Genomic DNA, 24,907 nt, shown 5'->3' on the forward strand with positions numbered 1-24,907 from the left:
CAGACATTCTAGCGCCTGAGGCAGAGGCTACAGAGCCATCCTCAGCATCTGGGCAAACCTTGCTCCTATGGAGCCTTGGCTGCGGGAGGGGAAAAGAGAGACAGAGAGGAAGGAGAGGGGGCGGGGCGGAGAAGCAGATGGGCGCTTCTCCTGTGTGCCCTGGCTGGGAATCGAACTCGGGACTCCTGCACGCCAGGCCAATGCTCTACCACTGAGCCAACCGGCCAGGACCTAGGAGTTACACTTTTGTGTAAATTGTTGTAACTAAATACAGTGTTATCCTAAATCGTTGGGAGAACAATTCATGGAAGGGAAGTTAGCTCTGAGTGGGGGGAGGAGAAGGAAGGGAAAGATAGTCTTGGAGCAAGGATGTTTCTCCGTAAGACAGATCTGGATGGACTTGACCAATAGGGCTGTGGTTTTCCACGAAATAGTGCCAGACTGCCAGAAATTTCTTCGTACATGAGGGTGATAAACTCTTTCATAGACCAGCGGTTGCAAACTACTGCAATAGGGAATTCACTAGTCCTGAGAGATTAGAGGAGAGGTACCAGAGTTAAATTAACCTTTATATCCATTGCAGCTATTTTGTTTAGTGCCATCACAGATGACCTCAGTGGTATTTGATCTGAAAGTAAACAAGGGTTCTGAAGAACTAGCTACATAGGAGAGATTGTAGATTTAGCTAACCTTTATTGAGCACTTACTGTGTGTTCCTGGATTGGTGTGTGTGTGGGGGGGTACTTTCACAAAATTTAAAGAATTAGGATATTCTCACTTGAGAATGGACATGATGGCATATCTCATAAGTTTGTGGAGGAAATTGTGGTGAAGATGACTAGAATAGTTACAAAAAGGAATAAATGAGTGATAGTGAGAAGAATAATATTTAAAAACTATAGAGGTAGCCTGACCTGTGATGGTGCAGTGGATAATGCATCGACCTGGAATTCAGAGGTCACCAGTTCGAAACCCTAGGCTTACCCTGTCAAAGCACATATGACGAGTAAGCAGTGAGCAGCTCAAGTGAAGCAACTGTTGAGTTGATACTTCTCGCTCCCCCCACTCCTCTCAGTAAAATCAGTAAATATATTTTTTAAAAACCCCAAAACTAGAGAGTTAAAAAAAGCACTGATTATTGACACAAGATAGGACTCATTCATTTATTCAAACATTTTTCTCTATTGTATGGTAAGGCACTGCGCTGGGACCCCCCTTTTTTTTTTTTTTTTGAGAGAGAGACACACACATACAGGAAGGGGAGATGAGAAGTATCAACTTGTAGTTGCATCACTTTAGTTGTTCATTGATTGCTTTCTCATATGTGCCTTGACCGGGAGGGGGGCTCCAGCTGAGCCAGTAAGCCAGTAACCCCTTGCTCAAGCCAGCGACCCTGGGCTTTAAGCTAGTGACCTTTGGGCTCAACCCAGTGACCATGGGATCATGTCTATAATCCCATGCTCAAGCTGGTGACCTTGCATTTAAGCTGGTGACCCTGCATTCAAGCTGGGTGAGCTTGTGCTCAAGTCAGATGAGCCCGTGCTCAAGCTGGCAACCTCGTGATTTCAAACCTGGGTCCTCAGTGTCCCAGGTCAATGCTCTATCTGCTGTGCCACCACGGGTCAGACTGGGTCTTGAGGATATAGAGATAAATGAGTTCTCTACAAAGAGAATTACAACTTGTTGAGTCCTAAAAAAATTGATTTTGGAGGAGCTTGAAACCAGTGACTGAGCTTATTGAACCTACCATACCCTTGTCTTACCTGTTTCACTCCCTTCCCTAAATGCTGATAGCCAAATATGTTATTGTTGAAGAAATAGTGGCAGCAAAGCGAATGCAGCGTCTCCAGCCAAAACTGCAATATTCTTTCGGGTCAAAGCTGGCATTGCAAGACTCATTGGAACTGAAATGCTGATGAATATTGAGACATATTTAGCTTTTGACTCACTGAAAGCAGCCCCGTCCAGTGTAAACTGGAAAAGTCTTTTGAAGTACAGTTTGTCAGTATGTATCAAGAACTTTAAATATATATGCATATTTCTTGGCCCATAATTTTAACTGAATCTCAAGGGGGGCGAAATCCAAAATTCAGAGAAACTTTATAAACAAAAATAAATGTTCATCAAGGTGCTATTTCAATAGTGGAAAATCCGAAGTAATTGTAACATCTCTATATAAGTTGTTTTAGCAGTTGGAATGTTATGTAAGCCAGGGGTCCCCAAACTGCATGCGGCCCCCTGAGGCCATTTATCCGCCCCCACCGCACTTCCAGAAGGGGCACCTCTTTCATTGGTGGTCAGTGAGAGGAGTATAGTTCCCATTGAAATACTGGTCAGTTTGTTGACTTAAATTTACTTGTTCTTTATTTTAAATATTGTATTTGTTCCTGTTTTATTTTTTTACTTTAAAATAAGGTATGTGCAGTGTGCATAGGGATTTGTTCATAGTTTTTTTTATAGTCCGGCCCTCCAACGGTCTGAGGGACAGTGAACTGGCCCCCTGTGTAAAAAGTTTGGGGACCCGTGGGTTAGAGCATCATCCTGAAGCGCAGAGGTTGCTGGTTCAATCCCAAGTCAGGACACATACAAGAATGGCTCGGTGTTCTTTGTCTCCGTCTCGCGCTAAAATCAGTAAATAAAAATTTTTAAAAAGAACGAAAAAGAGATAAAAGAAAATAAAAAAGCAAAGGTAGCCTGACTGGTGGTGGCACAGCGGATAGAGCATCGATCTGGGACACTGAAGTTTCAGGTTCAAAATCCCGAGGTCTCTGGCTTGAGTGCAGCCTCATCAGGCTTGAGCACAGGCTCGCTGGCTTGAGGGTGGGATCATTGACATGAACCCAAAAGTTGCTGGCTTGAGCAAAGGGGTCACTGGCTCAGCTGAAGACCCCTGGTCAAGGCACATATGAGAAGCAATCAATGAACACAACTAAAGTGTTGCAACTACGATTTGTATCCCTATCCCTCTCAGTAAAAAAATAAAATAAAATAAAGCAAAAGCAAAGATACATGGACTTCTCTCAAGATGCTTACAGCCTAGAAGGGAGAAGCAAAGTCCATTAACCAGTTCCCCCAATAACTGGGGGGAAAAAAGGATTCAGACAGGTTTAATCAACACCCTAAATCCTTTCCTTGGAATACAGAGAGCTAGAAGGAAATATACTGAAAAGTAAACCAGTTGTATAATAGTTTTTGGGACCACAGCCCCCTTCCCCAGTCTCTAGTACTTCAGCTTTCTTTTTTTTTTTTTTTCTTCTGAAGCTGGAAACCGGGAGAGACAGTCAGACAGACTCCCGCATGCGCACGACCGGGATCCACCCGGCATGCCCACCAGGGGCGACGCTCTGCCCACCAGGGGCGACGCTCTGCCCCTTGGGCGTCGCTCTGCCGCAACCAGAGCCACTCTAGCGCCTGGGGCAGAGGCCAAGGAGCCATCCCCAGCGCCCGGGCCATCTTTGCTCCAATGGAGCCTTGGCTGCGGGAGGGGAAGAGAGAGACAGAGAGGAAGGAGGGGGGCGGGGTGGAGAAGCAAATGGGCGCTTCTCCTATGTGCCTTGGCTGGGAATCGAACCCGGGTCCCCCGCACGCCAGGCCGACGCTCTACTGCTGAGCCAACCGGCCAGGGCCCAGCTTTCTTTACCTAACTTATACCAGCTTTAAGAAAATACAAAACTTAGCCTGACCAGGCGGTGGCCCAGTGGATAGAGTGTCAGACTGGGATGCAGAGGACCTGGGTTCGAGACCCCAAGGTTGCCATAGGATTTGAGCAAGGCTCACCAGCTTGACCCCAAGGTCACTGGCTCGAGCAAGGGGTCACTTCGTCTGCTGTAGCCCCCCAGTCAAGGCACATATGAGAAATCAATCAATGGACAACTAAGGAACCGCAACGAAGAATTGATGTTTCTCATCTCTCTCCCTTCCTTTCTCTGTCCCTATCTGTCCCTCTCTCTCTGACTCTCTCTGTCCCTGCCACAAAAAAACCCCAAACAAACTTAAAACTTAGGTAGCCAACCCTATCAGAGTTGTGAGTGCACTGTTTTGAGACAGTGCCAAATGAGTTCAGCAGGTTTTTCATTTGACCCTTTGGATGGATTCCTGGCCCTCCTGCTTGCTAGCATTGGGGTCAGCAGTTCTTTTCCACATGGTGCATTCAGCATTATGATATAAGTAAACTGCATTCATCTTTGTTTTCCCTTAATCTTTTATGAAAAAGTCTTTATTTTAAAATTTCCTCATCTTCTAAAAGATTTTCCTTTACCAAAAATAAATATCTCTCACAGAGATAAGCAAAATGATTTCTACAGTTTTTCTCATTCTTAGTAAATGGCGCTATTCATTTGCTTACTTCCATCTTCGTATTTCTCTTCCACCCCCACATACTTACTTTGTCATCCAATCCTGTTGGCTCTACCTTTAGAGTGCACTCCACACCTATCTCGGTCTTTTCCTCTTCACTGCCACCATCCTGTTCTCAGTCACCACTGCTCCCCTTGTACTCCTGGGTGGTCTCCTTGCTGGGTTCTTACTCTCTTTCATGACCTCTAATTCCTCACACAGCAGCCAGATTCACTTTTTTTTTTAAAATCCCATGATTGTGACACTTCTGCTGAATTTAGAATTAAGGCTTGGGGTTAGTGATTCTCTGACCTGGCTGTACATTAGAATACCTCTCAGCTCCCCCTTCCCTAGGAAAAAATTTACCTATGCCTCAGCTGCACAGAGAATCTGATTAAATTGCATAGGGTGGGGGGATCTAGACCAGTAGTTTTCAACCTTTTTACACTTGGGGACCAGTGAAAATAGAATTATTTCGGGGACTACTAAGGCAGAAATCACCCTGAGCCTAAGTGAATTCTACTAAAATCATTGGGTCTGTAATCTTCACACTACATCAGGGTGGTTAACTATTGTGGACATGCATGAAATTTCTGGTTCGCACCTTCGATTGAAAGACACTGGTTTAGACAGCTGTAGACTCCCCTCAGGTGTTTCTGATACACATTGAAGGTTGAGAAACACTGTCCTAGATAGATGTTCTCTTTCCTGCCTGCTACTCAGACCTTATTGTCAGCTTGCCGAGTTTGTTCTCTCAGAAGTACCCCTGCACACTTTTGTTTTTTCACTTTTTAAGTAAACTTTTATTTTAGGATAGATTTAGATTTACAGAAAAGTTACAAAAATAGTACACAGACTTTCCATATACCCTGTACTCGTTGTCCCCTATTAACATATTACATTATTGTTGCATCCACCGGGTACGAGAACAAGTGTCGGAGACTTTGTTCATACTTTATTATGAACAAAGATCATAATAAAGATCATACTTTATTGGCCAAGTTTAACCTGCGCAGGGGCGAACCTCCAAGATGTCTGGAGACACCGTACTCACAAGGAGCTGCAAACGAGAGTCGCGCCTGGCGCTTACAACTAGGTCCTTATATATCCTAAGTGAGCAAGCATTATACAGAAGCAGATGTGGCAGTTAGCTATTCGCTAGGGAGGTCGCACGTAGCATAGCAACAGGGGCAGGGTTTAGCTTAGTGGCGAATTTCAAACATAAACTTCTGATAAGGGTTTCTGACCAATAGAATGCAGGATGTTTGTCCTCCTTTGTGCTGATCTTCTTAGTTCTCAGCCTCACAGGGGCCCTATCAGCACCTCCCTGTTCCTGCTCCTTCAATAGTTAAACACTCTGGCAGCCACAGCACACCTCCCCGAATCTAACAATTATTAGTTTGGTGCATTTGTCACAATTAATGACTTGATGCTGATACATCATTATTAACTAAAGTTCATGCTTTATTCAGATTTCCTTGCAGTTTACCTAATGTCCTTTTTCCATTCCAGAATCCCATGTAGGATACCACATTGCATTTAGTTATTTAATAGTCAAGTCTCCTTAGACTCCCTTGGCTGTGACAGTTTCTCAGATTTCCTTGTTTTTGATGACCTTGACAGCTTTCAGGAATACTGGTCAGGTATTTTGTAAAATGCCCGTCAGTTGGAATTTGTGTAATGTTTTCTCATGATTAGGCTGGGGTTATAGGTTTTTGGAAGGACCACAGAGGTGGAGAGCTTCTACATCTTATCAAGGAGATACTTGCATCAACATTCTTTTTTTTTTTTTTTTTTTTTTTTTGACAGAGTCAGAGAGGGACAGATAGGGACAGACAGGAAGGGAGAGAGATGAGAAGCATCAATTCTTCCTTGTGGCACCTTAGATGTTCACTGATTGCTTTCTCGTATGTGCCTTGACCAGGGGGAGTAGAGCAAGTGACCCCTTGCTCAAGCCAGCAACCTTAGGCTCAAGCCAGCAACCATAGGGTCACGTCTATGATCCTACACTCAAGCAGGTGACCTTGGATTTTGAACCTGGGTCCTCGTGTCCCAGTCTGACACTCTATCCATTGTGCCACTGCCTGGTTAGGCTCAACATTCTTTATCACTGTTGATGTTGACTGATCACTTAGCTGTTGTGGACCATAGGTGGAGAAAGCCATTGTAGATTCGAGGCTTGGCAAAGGGCTGAGTTCTCCCCCTTCCACCTCCATATTGGCTATGAGACTGAGTGTTTGCACCCACTTCACTTGCTTCCTTGACTTGCTGGGAGCAATTGACATGCCCTTCCTCTGACTGTTTTCAGATGTTGGTAGATTTCACTAATGCATCCTCTTTATGCCTTGGGAGAGTTCCTCTTTTAGCCTTGGATGTGTAATTTTGTATCAAGGACTTCCTTGATTTGCATATGGCTATATGATAAAGCAAACTGGGGCTATGGGGCACTCGGATATTGCCATCAGCATTTGAGGAGTCCTCCTGGTCTCATTTTTTCTTGATGAGTATGTTTCCTTAATTCCGCACTGTTTATTAGGAGCCGCTCTGGTCTGCAGCACTTAGCTGAGGTGTTTGTCAGGTCTCTCCACTGTACTGCTACATCTGTATGGGCTCATGGGTGTTTGGTTTGTATTTTGGATTATAATTCATTACCACCCTATTATTCTTGCGTACTCCCTTCCTTTCTGGCACTACAAGCCTCCAATCCTAGAATCAGCTCACTTCTTCAAGGAACCTGGTTCAGTTTTTTGTACAGTGCTATTAAAAACCAAGATCTGGACATTAATTATGTTGTGTGTTTGCTATGGGGTACATTTTGTTGTTTATAGGCCTTCTGCTAACAGAGTGAGGACATACATGTGGTATACTAAGCTCACTAGTTCTGTATGTAACCATTTATATTAAGCTAAGTATGTTGATTCAGATGTCTCCAGCTATGATCCATTACCACATGGATCATTCTAGCTTTCTCCCCTTGCTTATCTATAACTTCCTACAATGAGAAAACTGGTCCCATCATTTGTTTTCTTAATTCAATTCTGGTAGGTAGGTAGGTAGGTAGACAGACAGATACAGTGGCTTCCAAACTAACACTTGGGAAGCAACTTGATCAACTAGAGAACAGTGCTATATGCAGTTCCTTTTGCATTTATTCTTACAAACTCCACTCATTTCCAAAGTTACTTAGGTCAGTAACTTTTTCCCCCACCACCTTTAAGAGAGATTGTTTTATATATTTCTAATACAATTAGATTCTTTTGTTTGCCTGTGTGCCATCCTGGGATCTTCTGAGGTTAGAAATTATTTATTTATTTAAAGATTTTATTTATTGATTTCTTTTTTTGAGAGAGAGAAAGGGGAGAGGAGTGGGAAGTATCAACTCATAGTTGCTTCTCGTATGTGCCTTGACCCGGCAAACCCATTGTTTTGAACCAGTAACCTCAGCATTCCAGACTGATGCTTTATCTACTGTGCCACCACAGGTCAGGTGATTTTTTTTGTTTGTTTTATTTAGACAGTTAAATTTAACAGGGTGACATTGGTCAACCAGAGTACATAGATTTAGAGAAAACATCTCCACATCATTTGGACAGTCCATTATGTTGTATAACCATTACCCAAAATCAAATCATTCTCTGTCACCCTATATTTGTTTTTCTTTATGGCCCTCCTTCCCCTCCCTCCCTCTTTTCCCTCTCTTCCCTTCCCCTCCTCCTGGTAACCACTGCACTCTTATCTATGTCCATGAGTCTGAATTTTGTGTCTCATCTATGTATAGAATCATACAGTTCTTAGCTTTTTCTGATTTACTTATTTCACTCAGTATAATGTTATCCAGGTCCATTCATGTTGTCGTAAATGATTCTATGTCCTCATTTCTTATGGCTGAGTAGTATTCCATTGTATATATGTACCACATCTTCTTTGTCTAGTCATCTATTGAAGGGCTTTTTGGTTGTTTCCATGTCTTGGCCACTGTGAACAATGCTACGATGAACATGGGGGTGCCAGTGTCTTTACATACCAATGTTTTTGAGTTTTGGGGATATATACCCAGTAGAGGGATTGCTGGGTTATATGGTAGTTCTATTCTTAATTTTTTGAGGAACCACCTACTTCTATAATAGTTGTACTAATTTGCATTCCCACCAACAGTAAATGAGGGTCTAGATGATTTTTTATATTTATATACTTGAAGGTCCACTCTGCTGTACAGTTCTGTGGATTTTAACAAGTGCATGGTATCTAGAGTTTTTGCATTTGTTGTCTTTCTGTCTATAAAGTACTATTCTGCATATTTTCCAGTGGCTGGACCTTTGTCTTTCATCAGCTAGATCTCTGCTGACATGTTACCTCCTTGAAGAGACCTTCCTTGAGCACCCAATCCAAACAAATCCCTTAGCCTAATATTTTGTTCATTTATTCTCTGTGTGTGGTATGTTTTGATCAGTCACTCTCTAGTAGGATACAAACTTAATTAGAGCAGGAACAGTATCTGTATCCTGGATCTATAGAATACTGGATCGATGAATATTTGTTGCTCTAGTTCTAGGTGTGTCTAGCATTACTTATTCCTAGTGCATATTTTAATACTCATCAGTAGTAATTGCAAGCAGGCTTGTTCAGTTGAGCTTCCAGCTCACCCTGACTCATTGCTTACAAAAGGGTTTTGCTGGCAAATTAGGTTAAGTATTTCAGTATATAAAAGATGTGCAGCCTGACCTGTGGTGGCGCAGTGGATAAAGCGTCAACCTGGAAATGCTGAGGTTGCCGGTTCAAAACCCTGGGCTTTCCTGGTCAAGGCACATATGGGAGTTGATGCTTTCTGCTCCTCCCCCCCTTCTCTCTCTCTCTCTCCCCTCTCTATAATGAATAAAAAAAAAAAAAAAAAAAGATGTGCAATTACCCTGATTGTTCTCTTCTATAATGTTCATACCCTTTTTTTTCCCTTATTCTTTTCCAAGTGAGAGGAGGGGAGATAGACACCCACATGTGCCCCGACTGAGATCCATCTTTCAATCCCTGTTTTGGGCCGATGTTCTGTCCATCTAGGGCCATGCTCACAACTGAGCTATTTTTAGTGCCTGAGCCAGAGGTTCCATGGAGTCACCTTCAGCACCTGGGACCGATGCGCTTGAACCAAATGAGCCATGGCTACAGGAGCAGAAGAGAGAGAGAGAGAGAGAGAAGAAGGGGAGAAGCAGATGGTTGCCTTTTTTTTTTTTTTGTATTTTTCTGAAGCTAGAAACAGGGAGAGACAGTCAGACAGACTCCCGCATGCGCCCGACTGGGATCCACCCAGCACGCCCACCAGGGGTGATGCTCTGCCCACCAGGGGGCGTTGCTCGGCCCCCCAGGGCGTCGCTCTGCTGCAACCAGAGCCACTCTAGCGCCTGGGGCAGAGGCCAAGGAGCCATCCCCAGCACCCGGGCCATCTTTGCTCCAGTGGAGCCTCGGCTGCGGGAGGGGAAGAGAGAGACAGAGAGGAAGGAGAGGGGGAGGGGTGGAGAAGCAGATGGGTGCTTCTCCTGTGTGCCCTGGCCGGGAATCGAACCTGGGACTTCTGCACGCCAGGCTGACGCTCTACCACTGAGCCAACCGGCCAGGGCCAGATGGTTGCTTTTTTTTTTTTTTTAAACAGAGAGAGTGAGTCAGAGAGAGGGATAGATAGGGACAGACACACAGGAATGGAGAAAGATGAGAAGCATCGATCATCAATTTTTCATTGCGACACCTTAGTTGTTCATTGATTGCTTTCTCATATGTGCCTTGACTGCGGGCCATCAGCAGACCGAGTAACCCCTTGCTCGAGCCAGCAACTTTGGGTCCAAGCTGGTGAGCCTTGCTCAAACCAGATGAGCCCGCGCTCAAGCTGGCGACCTCGGGGTCTCAAACCTGAGTCCTTCTGCATCCCAGTCCAACGCTCTATCCACTGCGCTGCCTGGTCAGGCTGGTTGCTTCTTCTGTGTGCCTTGACCGGGAATTGAACCCAGTACATCCACACGCCAGGCTGACACTAGACCACTGAGCCAACTGGCCAGGGCTGTTCATAACCTTTTTTTAAAAAAGAAGTTATTTTTTTAAAATAAGTGACTTATAATCTCTGGTCCTACTAAAATTGTACAATACCATGAATTTCTGAGTCTACATTAGAATCGGCTGTGAAGCTTTAAAAAAAACACTAATTCCTTAGCCCATTCCTGACTTAACTGAGTTCCAGGAAAATTGTACAAATTTTTATGTGTTTTTTTTTCATTTTATTAAATTTATTAGGGTGGTATTGGTTAATAAAATGATATACGTTTCAGGTGGACAGTTCTATGATACATCATATGTATATTGCATTGTGTGTTTACTGCCCAAAGGCAATTCTCCCATCACCATATATTTGACCCCCTTGACCCTTTACTACCCTGACACCCCTTGCCCTCTGGTGATCAACATGCTTTGTGTGTTTTTGTTTGTCTGTTTGTTCATTTGTTGCTTTTAGTTTTATATATCACATTTGAGTGAAATCATATGGTTCTTGACTTTTTCTGTCTTATTTTGCTTAGCATAAACTCTCAAGATCTATCTATGTCGCAAATGGCAGTGTTTCATCTTTCTTATAACTGAATAGTATTGTTGCATATATATACCACATCTTTATCCAGTCATCTGTGGAAGGGCCCTTTGGTTGTTTTCATGGCTTGGTCACTGAATAATGCTGCAGTAAACATGGAGGTACACATATCTTTGTGAAGAAATGTTTTCAAATTTTGGGGGCAGCCTGACTAGGCGGTGGCGCAGTGGATAGAGCGTCGGACTGGGATGCGAAAGACCCAGGTTCAAGACCCCGAGGTAGCCAGCTTGAGCACGAGCTCATCTGGGTTGAGCAAAAAAAAGCTCACCAGCTCGGACCTAAGATCGCTGAGCAAGGGGTTACTCAGTCTGCTGAAGGCCCACGGTCAAGGCACATATGAGAAAGCAGTCAATGAACAACTAAAGTGTCACAACGAGAAACTGATGATTGATGCTTCTCATCTCTCTCTGTTCCTGTCTGTCTGTCCTTATTTATCCCTCTCTCATGACTCTCTCTCTGTCCCTGTAAAAAATAAAAATAAAAAATAATAATAAATAAAAATAAAAAAATTTTGGGGGCAGATACCCAGAAGAAGGATTGTTGAGTCATATGGTGTTGTTGTTTTTTTGATTGATTTTAGAGAGAGGAAGAGAGAGAGAAACATCAATTTGTTGTTCCTCTCATTTATACATTCATTGGTTGACTTTTATATGTGCCCTGACCAGGAATCGAACCCACAACCGTGCCACATTGGGACAACTTCCATACTGTTTTCATAGTGGCTATACCAGTTTACACTCCCACCAGCAGTGATGGATTGTTTTGTTGTTGTTGACTTATATGAAATTTTGGGTTTTGTTTTTTGTTTTGTTTTGTTTTGTTTTTTAGCAAGAGAGAAAGACAGACAGGAAGGGAGGGAAAGAAGAAGCATCAACTTGCAGTTGCGTCGCTTTTAGTTGTTCATTGGTTGCTTCTCATATGTGCCTTGACTGAGGGCTCCAGCCAAGCCTTAGTGAACCTTTGCTCAAGCCAGCAACCTTTGGGCTCAAGCCAGCGACCTTTGGACTCAAGCCAGCAACTGTGGGATCCTATCAATGATCCCCCATGCTCAAGCTGGTGAACCCATGATTAAGCCTCTGGCCTTGGGGTTTCAAACCTGGGACCTCAGAGTCTCAGGTCGATGTTCTATCCAGTGTTCCACCACCAGCCAGGCCTGAGTATTTTATATATTTTGGATATTAACCCTTTATCACAGGTGTTTTTGCAAATACCTTCTCCCATTTGGTTGGTTGCCTTTTTGTTTTGTTGACCATTTCTTTTGCTGTACAGACACTTTTTAGTTTGATATAGTCGCATTCATTCATTTTTACATTTATTTTCGTTGCCTCTAAACTAAAGTCAAATTTATAAGATCCTCTCTAAGAACAAGGTCCATATATTTTGTACCTATGTTTTCTTCTATCAATTTTATGTTTTGGGTCTTATATTTAGGTCTTTGATCCATTTTGAGTTAATTTTTGTATATGGTGACAAATAGTCTTTTGTAAAGACTTTTTATTTCTTCATTTTTAGAGAGGAGAGAGAGGAAGGGGGGGAGGAGCAGGAAGCATCAACTCCCATATGTGCCTTGGCCAGGCAAGCCCAGGGTTTTGAATCGGCAACCTCTGTTCCAGGTCGACGCTGTATCCACTGTGCCACCATAGGTCAGGCAAATAGCAGTCTTGTTTTATTCTTTTGTATGTGGCTTTCCAATTTTCCGAGTGCCATGTATTGACAAGGCTTTTTTTAATCCATTGTATCTTTTTAGCTCCTTTGTTGAAGATTATTTGCCCATATACATGTGGGTTTATCTCTGGACTCGCAGTTCTGTTCCATGGATTTGTGTGTCTGTTTTTCTGCTGGTACCATGCTCTTTTGATTATTATTGCTTTGTAGTATAATTTGAAGTCAGAGAGTGTGATACCTCTGGCTTCTTTCTTTTTTCTCAGAATTGCTTTGCTGTTCAGGTTTTTTTGTGGCAAATTGATATTTTTAAGAGCCATCTTGTATTTGTCAAAACATGTAGAGTTTATTATTATTTTTATTTTTTTTGTGGCAGAGACAGGGAGAGTCAGAGAGAGGGACAGATAGGGACAGACAGGAAGGGAGAGAGATGAGAAATATTAATTCTTTGTTGTGGTTCCTTAGTTGTTCATTGATTGATTTCTCATATGTGCCTTGACCTGGGGGGCTATAGCAGACTGAGTGACCCCTTGCTTGAGCCAGCGACCTTGGGCTCAAGCTGGTGAGCCTTGCTCAAACCAGATGAGCCCACACTCAAACCAGTGACCTCGGGGTCTCGAACCTGGGTCCTCCACGTCCCAGTCTGAGCTCGATCCACTGTGCCACCACTTGGTCAGGCAGAACATGTAGAATTTAAAAACCCCAGGGTAATAGTGTACAATGAGGACTGGTGAAAGTGTGTAGAATATTTTTGTTTGTAGCTATGACAATTAAAGCTCATACAAAAGATCTTTTTAACTTGGACTTTTTCTGCAACTTTTTAAGCCCTGTATGCTAGGTACTGGGGAATATTATGTATAGATGAGTCACAACACTGCTGTCTAGAAACCTACATTCTCTGATGAGATAGGGTAGAAAATAATAGGCATGTAAGAAAGGTAGAAAACAATTTTGGTATTTAAAGACATTCACACTCTGGGAAGAAAGTAGGAGTCCACTTTTTTTTTTTAGAGAGAGAGAGACATAGAGAGGGACAGACAGGCAGGAAGAGAGAGAGATGAAAAGCATCAATTCTTCGCTATGGCATCTTAGTTGTTCATTGATTGCTTTCTCACATGTGCCTTGACTGGAGGACTGCAGCAGAGGGAGTGACCTTGCCAGCAACCTTTTGGCTCAAGCCAGCAACCATGGGATCATGTCTATGATCCCACACTCAAGCCATCAACCCCATGCTCAAGCCAGCAACCCCGCGCTCAAGCTGGATGAGCCCACGCTCAAGCTATCAATCAACCTTGGGGTTTCGAACTTGGGTTCTCCACATCCCAGTCCGAAGCTCTACCCACTGCGCCACCACCTGGTCAGGCAAGAGTCCACTTTTTTTTTTTTTTTTTTACAGGGACAGAGAGAGGGATAGATAGATAGGGACATACAGACAGGAACGGAGATAGATGAGAAGCATCGATCATCAGTTTTTCGTTGTGACACCTTAGTTGTTCATTGATTGCCTTCTCATATGTGCCTTGACCGCGGGCCTTCAGCAGACCGAGTAACCCCTTGCTTGAGCCAGCAACCTTGGGTCCAAGCTGGTGAGCTTTTTGCTCAAACCAGATGTGCTTGCGCTCAAGCTGGCGACCTCGGGGTCTTGAACCTTGGTCCTCCACATCCCAGTCCAACGCTCTGTCCACTGCGCCACCACCTGGTCAGGCAAGAGTCCACTTCTTCTTTTTTTTTTCTTAAATTTTTCTGAAGCTGGAAACAGGGAGAGACAGTCAGACAGACTCCCGCATGTGCCCGACCGGGATCCACCCGGCATGCCCACCATGGGGCGACGTTCTGCCCACCAGGGGGTGATGCTCTGCCCATCCTGGGCGTCACCATGTTGCGACCAGAGCCACTCTAGTGCCTGAGGCAGAGGCCACAGAGCCATCCCCAGCGCCCGGGCCATCTTTGCTCCAATGGAGCCTTGGCTGCAGGAGGGGAAGAGAGAGACAGAGAGGAAAGCGCAGCGGAGGGGTGGAGAAGCAAATGGGCGCTTCTCCTATGTGCCCTGGCCGGGAATCGAACCCGGGTCCTCCGCACGCTAGGCCGACGCTCTACCGCTGAGCCAACCGGAAGAGTCCACTTCTTAATGAGAATGTTCAAAGACTGCAGTGGACTGAGAAGTGGAAGTTGAGGGGGAGCCTACTACAAGCCTGAAGGCAATAGCCAAGCTAGTAAGAGGCTGGGAATGGTCCAGCACTAGAATCCAGACTGTCAAAGCTATGAAAGCTAGTGGTTCTCTTAATAGAGCTCTAGAGTTCCTAAAAGAGCTTTTCAATTTTAGTATGAAAATTTTACAACATTTTAGACAAAGATTTATTAGCGAAGTTTATTACCTCTGGTATAATTTCAAAAAAATAAACAATTGCACTCAGACTTCAGTTTTTTGTTTGGGTTTTTTAAGCTCTGGAATGGATATCCAGTCAAAATTAAATCCCTCATGTTGCACGTAAAGGAAGCTAAAATCTGAAGGTTGAACATTTCTGGTCCACGGTCACAGGCAAAAGCCTCACTCTCCTGATTCATCACATTCTTTTCAGGTTGAGATCGGTCTCTTTCTCCTGTTGCTTACTGGTTGTTTAGAAGAATTTCTTGAGGATGGAGGCTATTACAATATTCATCTCTAAATCCCTTGGACATTGTAAGGAATAGACAATTACAATAGATATTTGTTGCATGAATGGATGGATGGACGGATGGATGGAAGTGGCTTTTTTATTAGACCTTGAAGGAAGGCAAGGATTTAGCTGTATGGAAATTCTGGTCATTAGATGTTCATATGAACTGTTAAATTTGTTGAGTATTGGATACCTACAGGGAAATAAAAAATAATCTTGCAAGCAAGGTTGGGGCTATATTACAGGAACACTTGAATGCCAAGCTAAGGATTTTGAAATTTATTCTTCAGTCAACTGAAAAGTTTTGAACAGAGGAGTAACACACACACACACACACACACACACACACACACACACACACGAGTAACACACACACACACACCAAAATAGGAAAAAGAGTTAGAAGGAAGAAGAGAACTGAATTATTTTCACACACACACACACACACCCAAAATAGGAAAAAGAGTTAGAAGGAAGAAGAAAACTGAATTATTTTGACAATTCTTTTTGAGGTATTATAAAAGCTTGATTAAAGATGCTGGCTGTCGGAATGGAAATGTGGTTATAGGTATAATACAGAAAATGGTCAACTTGATTTGAAGTGTGGAGTTCAAGGGATAGAGTACTCAAAGATGAGTCTAGAGATTGCAGATGCCATCTTAGCCTGTATATTTGGGAGAATGGTTGTTTGTTAACACATATAGTGTGGTTTTAATGATGCACTTGAGGTACTGGTGTCAAATTTAGTAGAAATATTGAATATGCTATTGTAAAAGTGCTCCTAAACTTCAGAAATTAAATTAGGAGTCATCTGAGTAGAAAGGGTGGTTGAAGCCTGAGGATTAAATAAGATTGCCAAGGAGAGAGGTGTAGCGAGTCAAAAACCGAGGACAGCATAGGGAACTTCCTGTGTTAACAGGGATGGAAGAAAAGAAGCCAGAGAAGGGACTTTGGTCAGAGACAAAGTGAAATCTGAGAATAGTCCAAGAAGAAGGGAGTAGAGAAGAAACTTATTGTAGGCAAATATCTGAATTACAGACTTTTTTTAGGTGAGAGGAGAAGAGATAGTGAGGCAGACTCCCGCATGCTCCCCATCCAGAATCCACCTAGCAACCCCTTCTTGGGCCAATGCTTGAGTACTGAGCTATTTTTAGCACTTGAGCCTGACCCACTCAAACCAACTGAGCTATCCTCAGTGTTTGGGGCCATGATCAAACCATTCGAGCCACTGGCTGCAGCAGGGGAAGAGAAAGAGAGGGAGGGGAAGGGAAGCAGATGGTCACTTCTGTGTGCCCTGACCAGGAATCAAACCTGGAATGTCTATACACTGGGCTAATGCTCTATCCACTGAGCTACTGTAGGCCAGGGCCCAGACACTTTTTAATAAAACGTTGTACATAGTTCATATTGTAAAGTAGGTTGTGTGCCAAGAGGTAAAACACGTAAGTTAATGAAATTCATTATATTTTTCAGGAAGCCTACATTATTATATCATTATGTATTATAAAGAGAATAGTTGTTTAGCATTGAAGAATATTTTACTGGGCCCTAGCCAGATAGCTCACTTCGTTAGAGCATTGTCCCAACATGTCAAGGTTGTGGGTTCAATCTTTAATCGAGGCACATACAAGAATCAACCAATGACAGCATGAAATAGGAGGAGCAACAAATCGGTGTGTGTGTGTGTGTGTGTGTGTGTGTCCCTTTTTCTCCTCTTTAAAAATCAATAAGTAAAAATTTAAAAGAATATTTTGCCGGACCTAGGGATTGAAGAAATCTTTAATTTTTTTTAAATATGAATTTGAGAGGAGAAAATTAATTTTAATCACTTGTCTTCTTTTTTTTTTTTTTTTTTTTTTTTTTTTTTTTTTCATTTTTCTGAAGCTGGAAACAGGGAGAGACAGTCAGACAGACTCCCGCATGCGCCCGACCGGGATCCACCCGGCACGCCCACCATGGGGCGACGCTCTGCCCACCAGGGGGCGATGCTCTGCCCACCAGGGGGCGATGCTCTGCCCATCCTGGGCGTCGCCATGTTGCGACCAGAGCCACTCTAGCGCCTGAGGCAGAGGCCACAGAGCCATCCCCAGCGCCCAGGCCATCTTTGCTCCAATGGAGCCTTGGCTGCGGAAGGGGAAGAGAGAGACAGAGAGGAAAGCGCGGCGGAAGGGTGGAGAAGCAAATGGGCTCTTCTCCTATGTGCCCTGGCCGGGAATCGAACCCGGGTCCTCCGCACGCTAGGCCGACGCTCTACCGCTGAGCCAACCGGCCAGGGCATCACTTGTCTTCTTAATTGAAAGCCTTGAAGTTTTAAAAGACCAGTATTTTTTTTAAGACATTTCCATCTTTTGTTTCATGGGAATAATCTGTTATAACTGATTGGGTAAATTCTGAATTAGTGAAGTGTTAATGTATTTGACCATCTATTACAACACTTTTAAATGTATTTTCCTACAAGTATTCATAAGTATTCTACTAGGGATAAAAATATCTATAAACATACTGTCGATTTTTCCCAAAGTACCTTTTTGTTATCTTTTTCAGGATCTGACTGGCATAGAATCTATGGATCAATGTCGTCATACGTTGGAACAGCATAACTGGAACATAGAGGTATAACAGGATTTATTCTGAGCTTATTTCTTTTTTCATAGTCTTAACAATGATTCAAAGACATGTATTTTTCCACAGCAGGAATCTTTTCTCTCAGTAGATTTGTTTTAGAAATTTATAGCTCTTAAATCTTTAAAAATGGGCCCTGGCTGGTTGGCTTAGTGGATTGAGCATCAGCCCAGCAAATGGAGTCCTGCATTCAATTCCCAGTCAGGGCACAGAAGAGAAGCAACCATGTGCTTCTCTTCCCCTTCCTCTCCCTCTTCTCTCCCTCTTCTTTCATAGCCAGTGGCTTGATTATTTCAAGCAACGGCCTCAGGCACTGAGAGTGGCATTGATTCAAGCATGGGCCCAGACTGGGGTTGCCGGGTGGATCCCAGGTAGGGGGCATGCAGAGTCTCTCTCACTATTTTCCCTCCTCTCACTTAAAAAAAATGGCCTGATTTGTGGTGGCGCAATGGATAAAGCGGTGACCTGGAACTCTGAGGTCACCAGTTCGAATCCCTGGGCTTACCAGTCAAGGCACATATACGAAGCAACTACTACTAGTAGGTGCTTCCTGCTTCTCCTCCCTCTTTTTCACTCTCCCTCTCCCTCCCTCTCTCCCTCTTGCTCTCCTTCTCTCCGTCTCTCTGTCACCCTTCTTCTCTCACTATCCCTCTCCTTCCCACTCTCTCCCTCTTCCACTCTCCCCCCTCTCCAGAAATCAATAAATTTAAAAAAATAGTGTGAAAACTGAAGATTTATGACCAAAGTGTATGATATCATAGAAAAGATAATGACTAAATTTTTTAATATAGTGCCACTCCCTGTTTATTTTTAATGATTTTTTTGAGAAAACTATTTTTTGTGTATATATTTGGTTTGTACCCAGATACTTTAATGTGAACCTTTTTATTACATACTCTATAGTGTCTTCTTTTGGGTTTTCTAGATAGTTGTGTCATCTGAAACTCAGTGAATTTTTCCAGTACATGGATCTTTTGTTTCTTTTACTTGAATATTGAATGGGCTAGAAATTCAGAACAATGTCAGTTGATAGCAAACATCTTGTCCTCACTATAATGTGTCTTATATTTTATTATCACTGTGATGTTGGTTGCTTTTTCTTTTTTTTTTCTTTTTAATTTTCTTTTGGTTGCTTTTTCTTTTTCTTTTTTTTTTTTATTTTACAGGGACAGAGAGAGAGAGAGAGAGTCAAAGAGAGGAATAGACAGATAGGAATGGAGAGAGATGAGAAGCATCAATCATCAGTTTTTCATTGTGACACCTTAGTTGTTCATTGATTGCTTTCTCATATGTGCCTTGACCGCGGGCCTTCAGTAGACCAAGTAACCCCTTGCTCGAGCCAGCGACCTTGGGTTCAAGTTGGTGAGCTTTTTGCTTAAGCCAGATGAGCATGCGCTCAAGCTGGCGACCTCGGGGTCTCGAACCTGGGTCCTTCCGTATCCCAGTCCAACGTTCTATCCACTGTGCCACTGCCTGGTCAGACGGTTGCTTTTTCTTTTAAGTTACTTTATTATTTTTTAAAAACTTTTTAAATTTGGTTTTGGAGAGAGAGAGAGAGAGAGAGAGAGAGAGAGGAGGGAGACAGAAATACCATTCTTTTCCTATATGTGCCCTGACTGGGGATCAAACCCACAAACTGGGTGCATTGGGACAATGCTCTAATCAATTGAGCTTTCTGGCCAGAACTGTTGGTCGTCATTTTCAGATAGATCCACTAGGGCCCTGGTCAGCAAACTATGGCTCATGAGCCACATGCAGCTCTTTGGTCTCTTGAGTGTGGCTCTTCCACAAAAATACCATGTGTGGGCGCTACCTCGATAAGGAACGTACCTACCTATATAGTTTAAGTTTAAGAAATTTGGCTCTCGAAAGAAATTTCAATTGTTGTACTGTTGATATTTGGCTCTGTTGACTAATGAGTTTACTGACCAGGGCACTAGAGTTTAAGCTTCATGAAAGCAGAAGTGTGTGTGTGTGTGTGTGTGTGTGTGTGTGTGTGTGTGTGTATTTTTCTGAAATGAGAAGCAGGGAGGCAGAGACGGACTCCCACATGTGCCCAACTAGGATCCACCCGGCATGTCCACCAGGGGCGATACTCAGCCCATCTGGGGTGTTGCCCCATTGCAACCAGAGCCATTCTAGCACCTGAGGCAGAGGCCATGGAGCCATCCTCAGGCCATCTTTGCTCCAGTGGAGCCTTGGCTGTGGGAGGGGAAGAGAGAGATAGAGAAAAAGGAGAGGAGGAAGGGTGGAGAAGCAGACGGATGCTTCTCCTGTGTGCCCTGGCTGGGAATTGAACCCGAGACATCCACATGCTGGGCTGACGCTCTACCGCTGAGCCAGCCCGCCAGAGCCCATAAGCAGAAATACTTTTTTTCCAGTTTTGTTAAATGGTATATTTCTAGCATCTAAATAAACTGATATTAGTACCTCATAAACTTTTCCTCTTTTTTTATATATATCTTATTTATTTTTTAGAGAGGAGAGAGAGAGAGAGAGAGAAAGAGAGAGAAAAGAGAAGGGGGGAGGAGCAGGAAGCATCAACTTCCATATGTGCTTTGACCAGGCAAGCCCAGGGTTTCGAACCGGTTACCTCAGTGTTCCAAGTCGACACTTTATCCACTGCATCACCACAGGTCAGGCACTTCATAAACTCTTAATAAATATCTGTTGATTGTTCCTCCATTTCTGTTACATTAATAGTGTCTGTCAAGAGTGGATGTTGGCCTGACTAGTGGTGGCACAGTGAATAGAGCATTGACCTGGGATACTGAGGTCCCAGGTTTGAAACTCCAAGGTCGCCAGCTTGATTGAGCACGGACTCATCTGGCTTCAGCAAGGGGTTACTGGTTTGGCCGAGCCCCCTCGTCAAGGCATGTATGAGAAGCAATCAGTGAGCAACTAAAGTGACAGTCAAGTTGATGCTTCTCATCTCTCTCCCTGTCTGTCGGTCTGTCTCACTTTCTAAAAATAAAAGTGATGTTGAATTTTTTAAAATTTTATATTTATTGGTTTTTCGGGGCGGGGGCAGTAGCAAGAAGTGTTAGCTCATAGTTGCTTTACTTTAGTTGTTCATTGCTTGCTTATTGCTTGTCATATGTACCTTGACAAGGCAAGTCCAGGGTTTCAAACCTGTAACCTCAGCATTCCAGGTTGATGCTCTATCCACTGTGCCACCATAGGCCAGGCTGGTCGTTGAATTTTATCAAACACCTTTTGATTTTCCTTGAAATTACTGTTTCGATTATGGTATGTTATGTGAATAGTGTGCTGGATTTCTGGAAATACTTTTCTTTTTTAAGAGTGAGAAAGAGGCAAGCAGACAGAGACAAGGAAGGGAGAGAGATCAGAAGCATGAACTTGTAGTTGCAGCACCTTAGTTGTTCATTGATTGATTCTCATATGTGCCTTGGGTGGGGGGCTACAGCCAAGCCAGTGACCCCTTGTTCAAGCCAGCAACCTTGAAAAACTTGGGCCTAAGCCAGTGACCTTTGGGCTCAAGCTGAGGAACTTTGGGATCATGTGGACGATTTCCCCTCTAAAACCACCGCAACCCTACACTGATGAACCCAAGCTCAGAACCAGCAACATCGGAGTTTTAAACCAGTGAACTCAGCATTCTACACTGATTCACTGCACCACCACCAGTCAGGCCCCTATTCTGTTTTTTTAATATTTCTTTTCCTTTTTTAAAAATGAGACTGGCTAGTCCTGACCAGATGGTTCATTTGGTTAGAGCTTTATCCTGAAGCACAAAGGTTGCTGGTTTGATCCCTTCAGGGCATATACAGGAACAGATCAGTATTCCTATTTCTCTCTCCCCTCTCTTCCCCTACCTTCCCCCTCTCCTCATCTCCCCCCCACCCCCCTCTTCCCCCTCTCCCCATCTCTCCCTCTCTCTTTCCCCCTTTCCCCCTCTCCCCATCTCTTTCTCCCTCTCCCTATCTCTTTCCCCCCTCTTCTCCTCTCTTCTCCTCTCTTCCCCTCCCTTTCTCTCCCTCCTCTCCCCACCTTTTCCCCTCTCCCCCTTCTCCCTCTCTCTCCCTTTCTCCTTCTCTTTCCCTCACTCCCTTTTCCCCCACTCTCTCATTCTCTCCCCATCTCCCTCTCCCTTTTCTCCCCCCTCTCCCTCTCTTTTCTCCCCCTCTCACCCCCCTCTCTCCCTCTTTCCCTTTATTCCTCCCTTCCTTCTCACCTTCCTTCCTCTTTCTCTCAAATCAATAAATAAAAGAAAAAAAATTTTTTTTTAAGATTTCCTGAGCGGGAAATCTTTTTATTTTTTTTATTTTTATTTTTTACAGGGACAGAGAGAGAGTCAGAGAGAGGGATACATAGGGACAGACAGGAATGGAAAGAGATGAGAAGCATCAATCATTAGTTTTTTGTTGCGACACCTTAGTTATTCATTGATTGCTTTCTCATATGTGCCTTGACCGCGGGCCTTCAGCAGACCGAGTAACCCCTTGCTTGAGCCAGCGACCTTGGGTCCAAGCTGGTAAGCTTTGCTCAAGCCAGATGAGCCCGTGCTCAAGCTGGCAACCTCGGGGTCTCAAACCTGGGTCCTCCGCATCCCAGTTCGACATTCTGTCCACTGCGCTATCACCTGGTCAAGCTCCTTTATTTCTTTCTTTCTTTTTTTTTTTTTTTTTTTGTATTTTTCTGAAATTGGAAACGGAGGCAGTCAAACAGACTCCTCATGCGCCTGACAGGGATCCACCCGGCATGCCCACCAGGGGGCGATGCTCTGCCCATCTAGGGCGTTGCTCTGTTGCAACCAGAGCCATTCTAGCTCCTGAGGCAGAGGCCATAGAGCCATCCTCAGTTACTGGGCCAACTTTGCTCCAATGGAGCCTTGGCTGTGGGAGGGGAAGAGAGAGACAGAAAAGAAGGAGAGGGGGAGGGGTGGAGAAGCAGATGGGTGCTTCTTCTGTGTGCCCTGGCCGGGAATCGAACCCGGGACTCCTGCACGCCAGGCCAACACTCTACCACTGAGCCAACTGGCCAGGGCTCTCCTTTCTTTCTTTCAAAATTTTTTTTTTATTTATTGACTGATTTTAGAGAGAGCAAGGGAAAGGGAAACATTGATTTGTTGTTTCACTCATTTAATCAGGGATCAAACCTGCAACTTTGGTGTACTGGGATGATGTTCTAATCAACTGAGCTATGCGACCAAGGCAGGAGGAATATTTTAATAGCCTTTTCAGATAACTGGGTAGTCTTTGATACTGTAGTAGTTTCTTAAAGGCAAAATGGAATTTGAAATCGTATCAAGGAACTTTTCATCATCTTTTACATTGAAGTCTTGTTGGTCTGTCTTCTACTTTGAAAGGGTCTCTTTTACCAACGCATGATTTCATAATTTCATGCATTGGTTATTTGGAGAATAGTGGTTCACTGAATTAATACCGATCTTCCAAATGTTGATGCATTTTATTATATAATGTGATTCATTAATAGCACCACCAGACTCATCAGAGAAGCCTTTACAAGATACTAGGAAACTGTCAAGGTTACAGTGGCAAATTAAAGTTTTCCAAAATTCTACGTTTTGCCTGAAACCTATAATTTTTTCCTTTTTATTGAATTTATTGGGGTGACACTGGTTATCAAAATTATATAGGTTTCAAGTGCACAATTCCTTAGCATGTCATCTATACAGTGTATTGTGTGTTCACCACCCCAAATCAAGTCTCTGTCCATCACCATTTATCCCTCCCATACACTCCTCTATCTCCCCCACACCCATCCCTCTCAAACCTCTAATTTTATAATTGAGGACCAGTGCTATCAGTTGAGGTTTTTATTTTGTATTTATTTATTTTTTTAAGTGAGAGGAGGGGAGACAGACAGACTCTCGCATGTGCCCCAACCAGGATCGACCCAGCAAACCCCATCTGTGGCCAATCGAATCAACCGAGCTATTCTCAGCACCTAGGGCTGACACTTGAACAAATCAAGCCACTGACTGCAAGAAGGGAAGAGAGAGAGAACTGGGAGAGGGAGGGGAAGAAAAGCAAATGGTCACTTCTCATGTGTGCTCTGACTGGGGATCGAACCTGGGATGGCTGCATGCTGGACTGAAGCTTTATCCACTGAGCCAACCAGCCAGGGCCAGTTGTGGTTTTTAAATAACAGCTTTATTGATATGTAATTAACATATTAAACAATTTACCCCTTTAAAATGTGAAATTAAATAAATAAAAAACAGCTTGACCGGTGGTTGCCCACTGGATAGAACATCAATTTGGGATGCTTAGGTCCCGGGTTTGAAACCCTCAGGTTGCTGGCTTGAGCAAAGGCTTGTTGGCTTGAGCTCAAAGGCTGCTGGCTTGAAGGCCAAAGTGAGTAAGGGGTCACTGGCTTGGCTTGAGCCCCACCCCCCAGGCATGTATGAGAAGCAATCACTGAACAACTAAAGTGACGTAACTACAAGTTGACACCTCTGGTCTCTCCCTTTCTGTGTGTGTGTCTCTTAAGGAAAGAAAAAGATAAAACAAAAAAATAAAAGAGGAAAGAAAAAATAAAATGTGAAAATACATTGTTTTTAGATATTCACAGAGTTTTATGGCCATGACCACTATCAGTTTTAAAACATTTCATAAATTGCCTGACCTGTGATGCCGCAGTGGATAAAACGCTGACCTGGAATGCTGAGTTAGGTCACCAATTTGAAACCCTGGGCTTGTCCTGTTAAGGCACATACCACAAGCAATCCGTTAAGTGACCAATCGTCCTCCTTTAGGGAGGACAGTCCTTCTTTTGTAAGTTTCGTCCTACCTCGAAAAGTCCTACATGTCCTCCTTTTTGATATTAGAAGACTAATCTTAAATGTCCATATTCGATCAATGCAGAGTTGATCCATTGCGTGTGATGTGACGTATTTGTATTTTGACATGACGATTCGTCAAGGATCAGTACAGTGCGGCAAGACGCGATTATGAGACGCATGCACTCCGCACGGCAGACCTTGAGAGAGTGCGTGATATACCAAGCACGCAAATAGCTTTGT

The 24,907-nt window shown here is 43.6% G+C and overlaps 1 protein-coding gene across 3 annotated transcripts in view; it reads left to right on the forward strand.

Moving 5' to 3' along the window:
• FAF2 (Fas associated factor family member 2) overlaps window positions 1–24,907 on the forward strand; it is an 80,480-nt gene that overhangs the window by 22,112 nt on the left and 33,461 nt on the right. For 2 of the 3 annotated variants that reach the window (XM_066343918.1, XM_066343920.1), the window contains one exon: window positions 17,821–17,889. In XM_066343918.1, coding sequence (XP_066200015.1) covers window positions 17,821–17,889 — 69 coding nt within the window. Of the gene's footprint in view, window positions 1–15,198; window positions 15,300–17,820; window positions 17,890–24,907 lie in introns of all 3 variants that reach the window. The other variant, XM_066343919.1, reaches the window with a different exon arrangement.

This window comes from Saccopteryx leptura, chromosome 6, assembly GCF_036850995.1.
Source record: "Saccopteryx leptura isolate mSacLep1 chromosome 6, mSacLep1_pri_phased_curated, whole genome shotgun sequence".
Taxonomy (NCBI): Eukaryota; Metazoa; Chordata; class Mammalia; order Chiroptera; family Emballonuridae; genus Saccopteryx; species Saccopteryx leptura.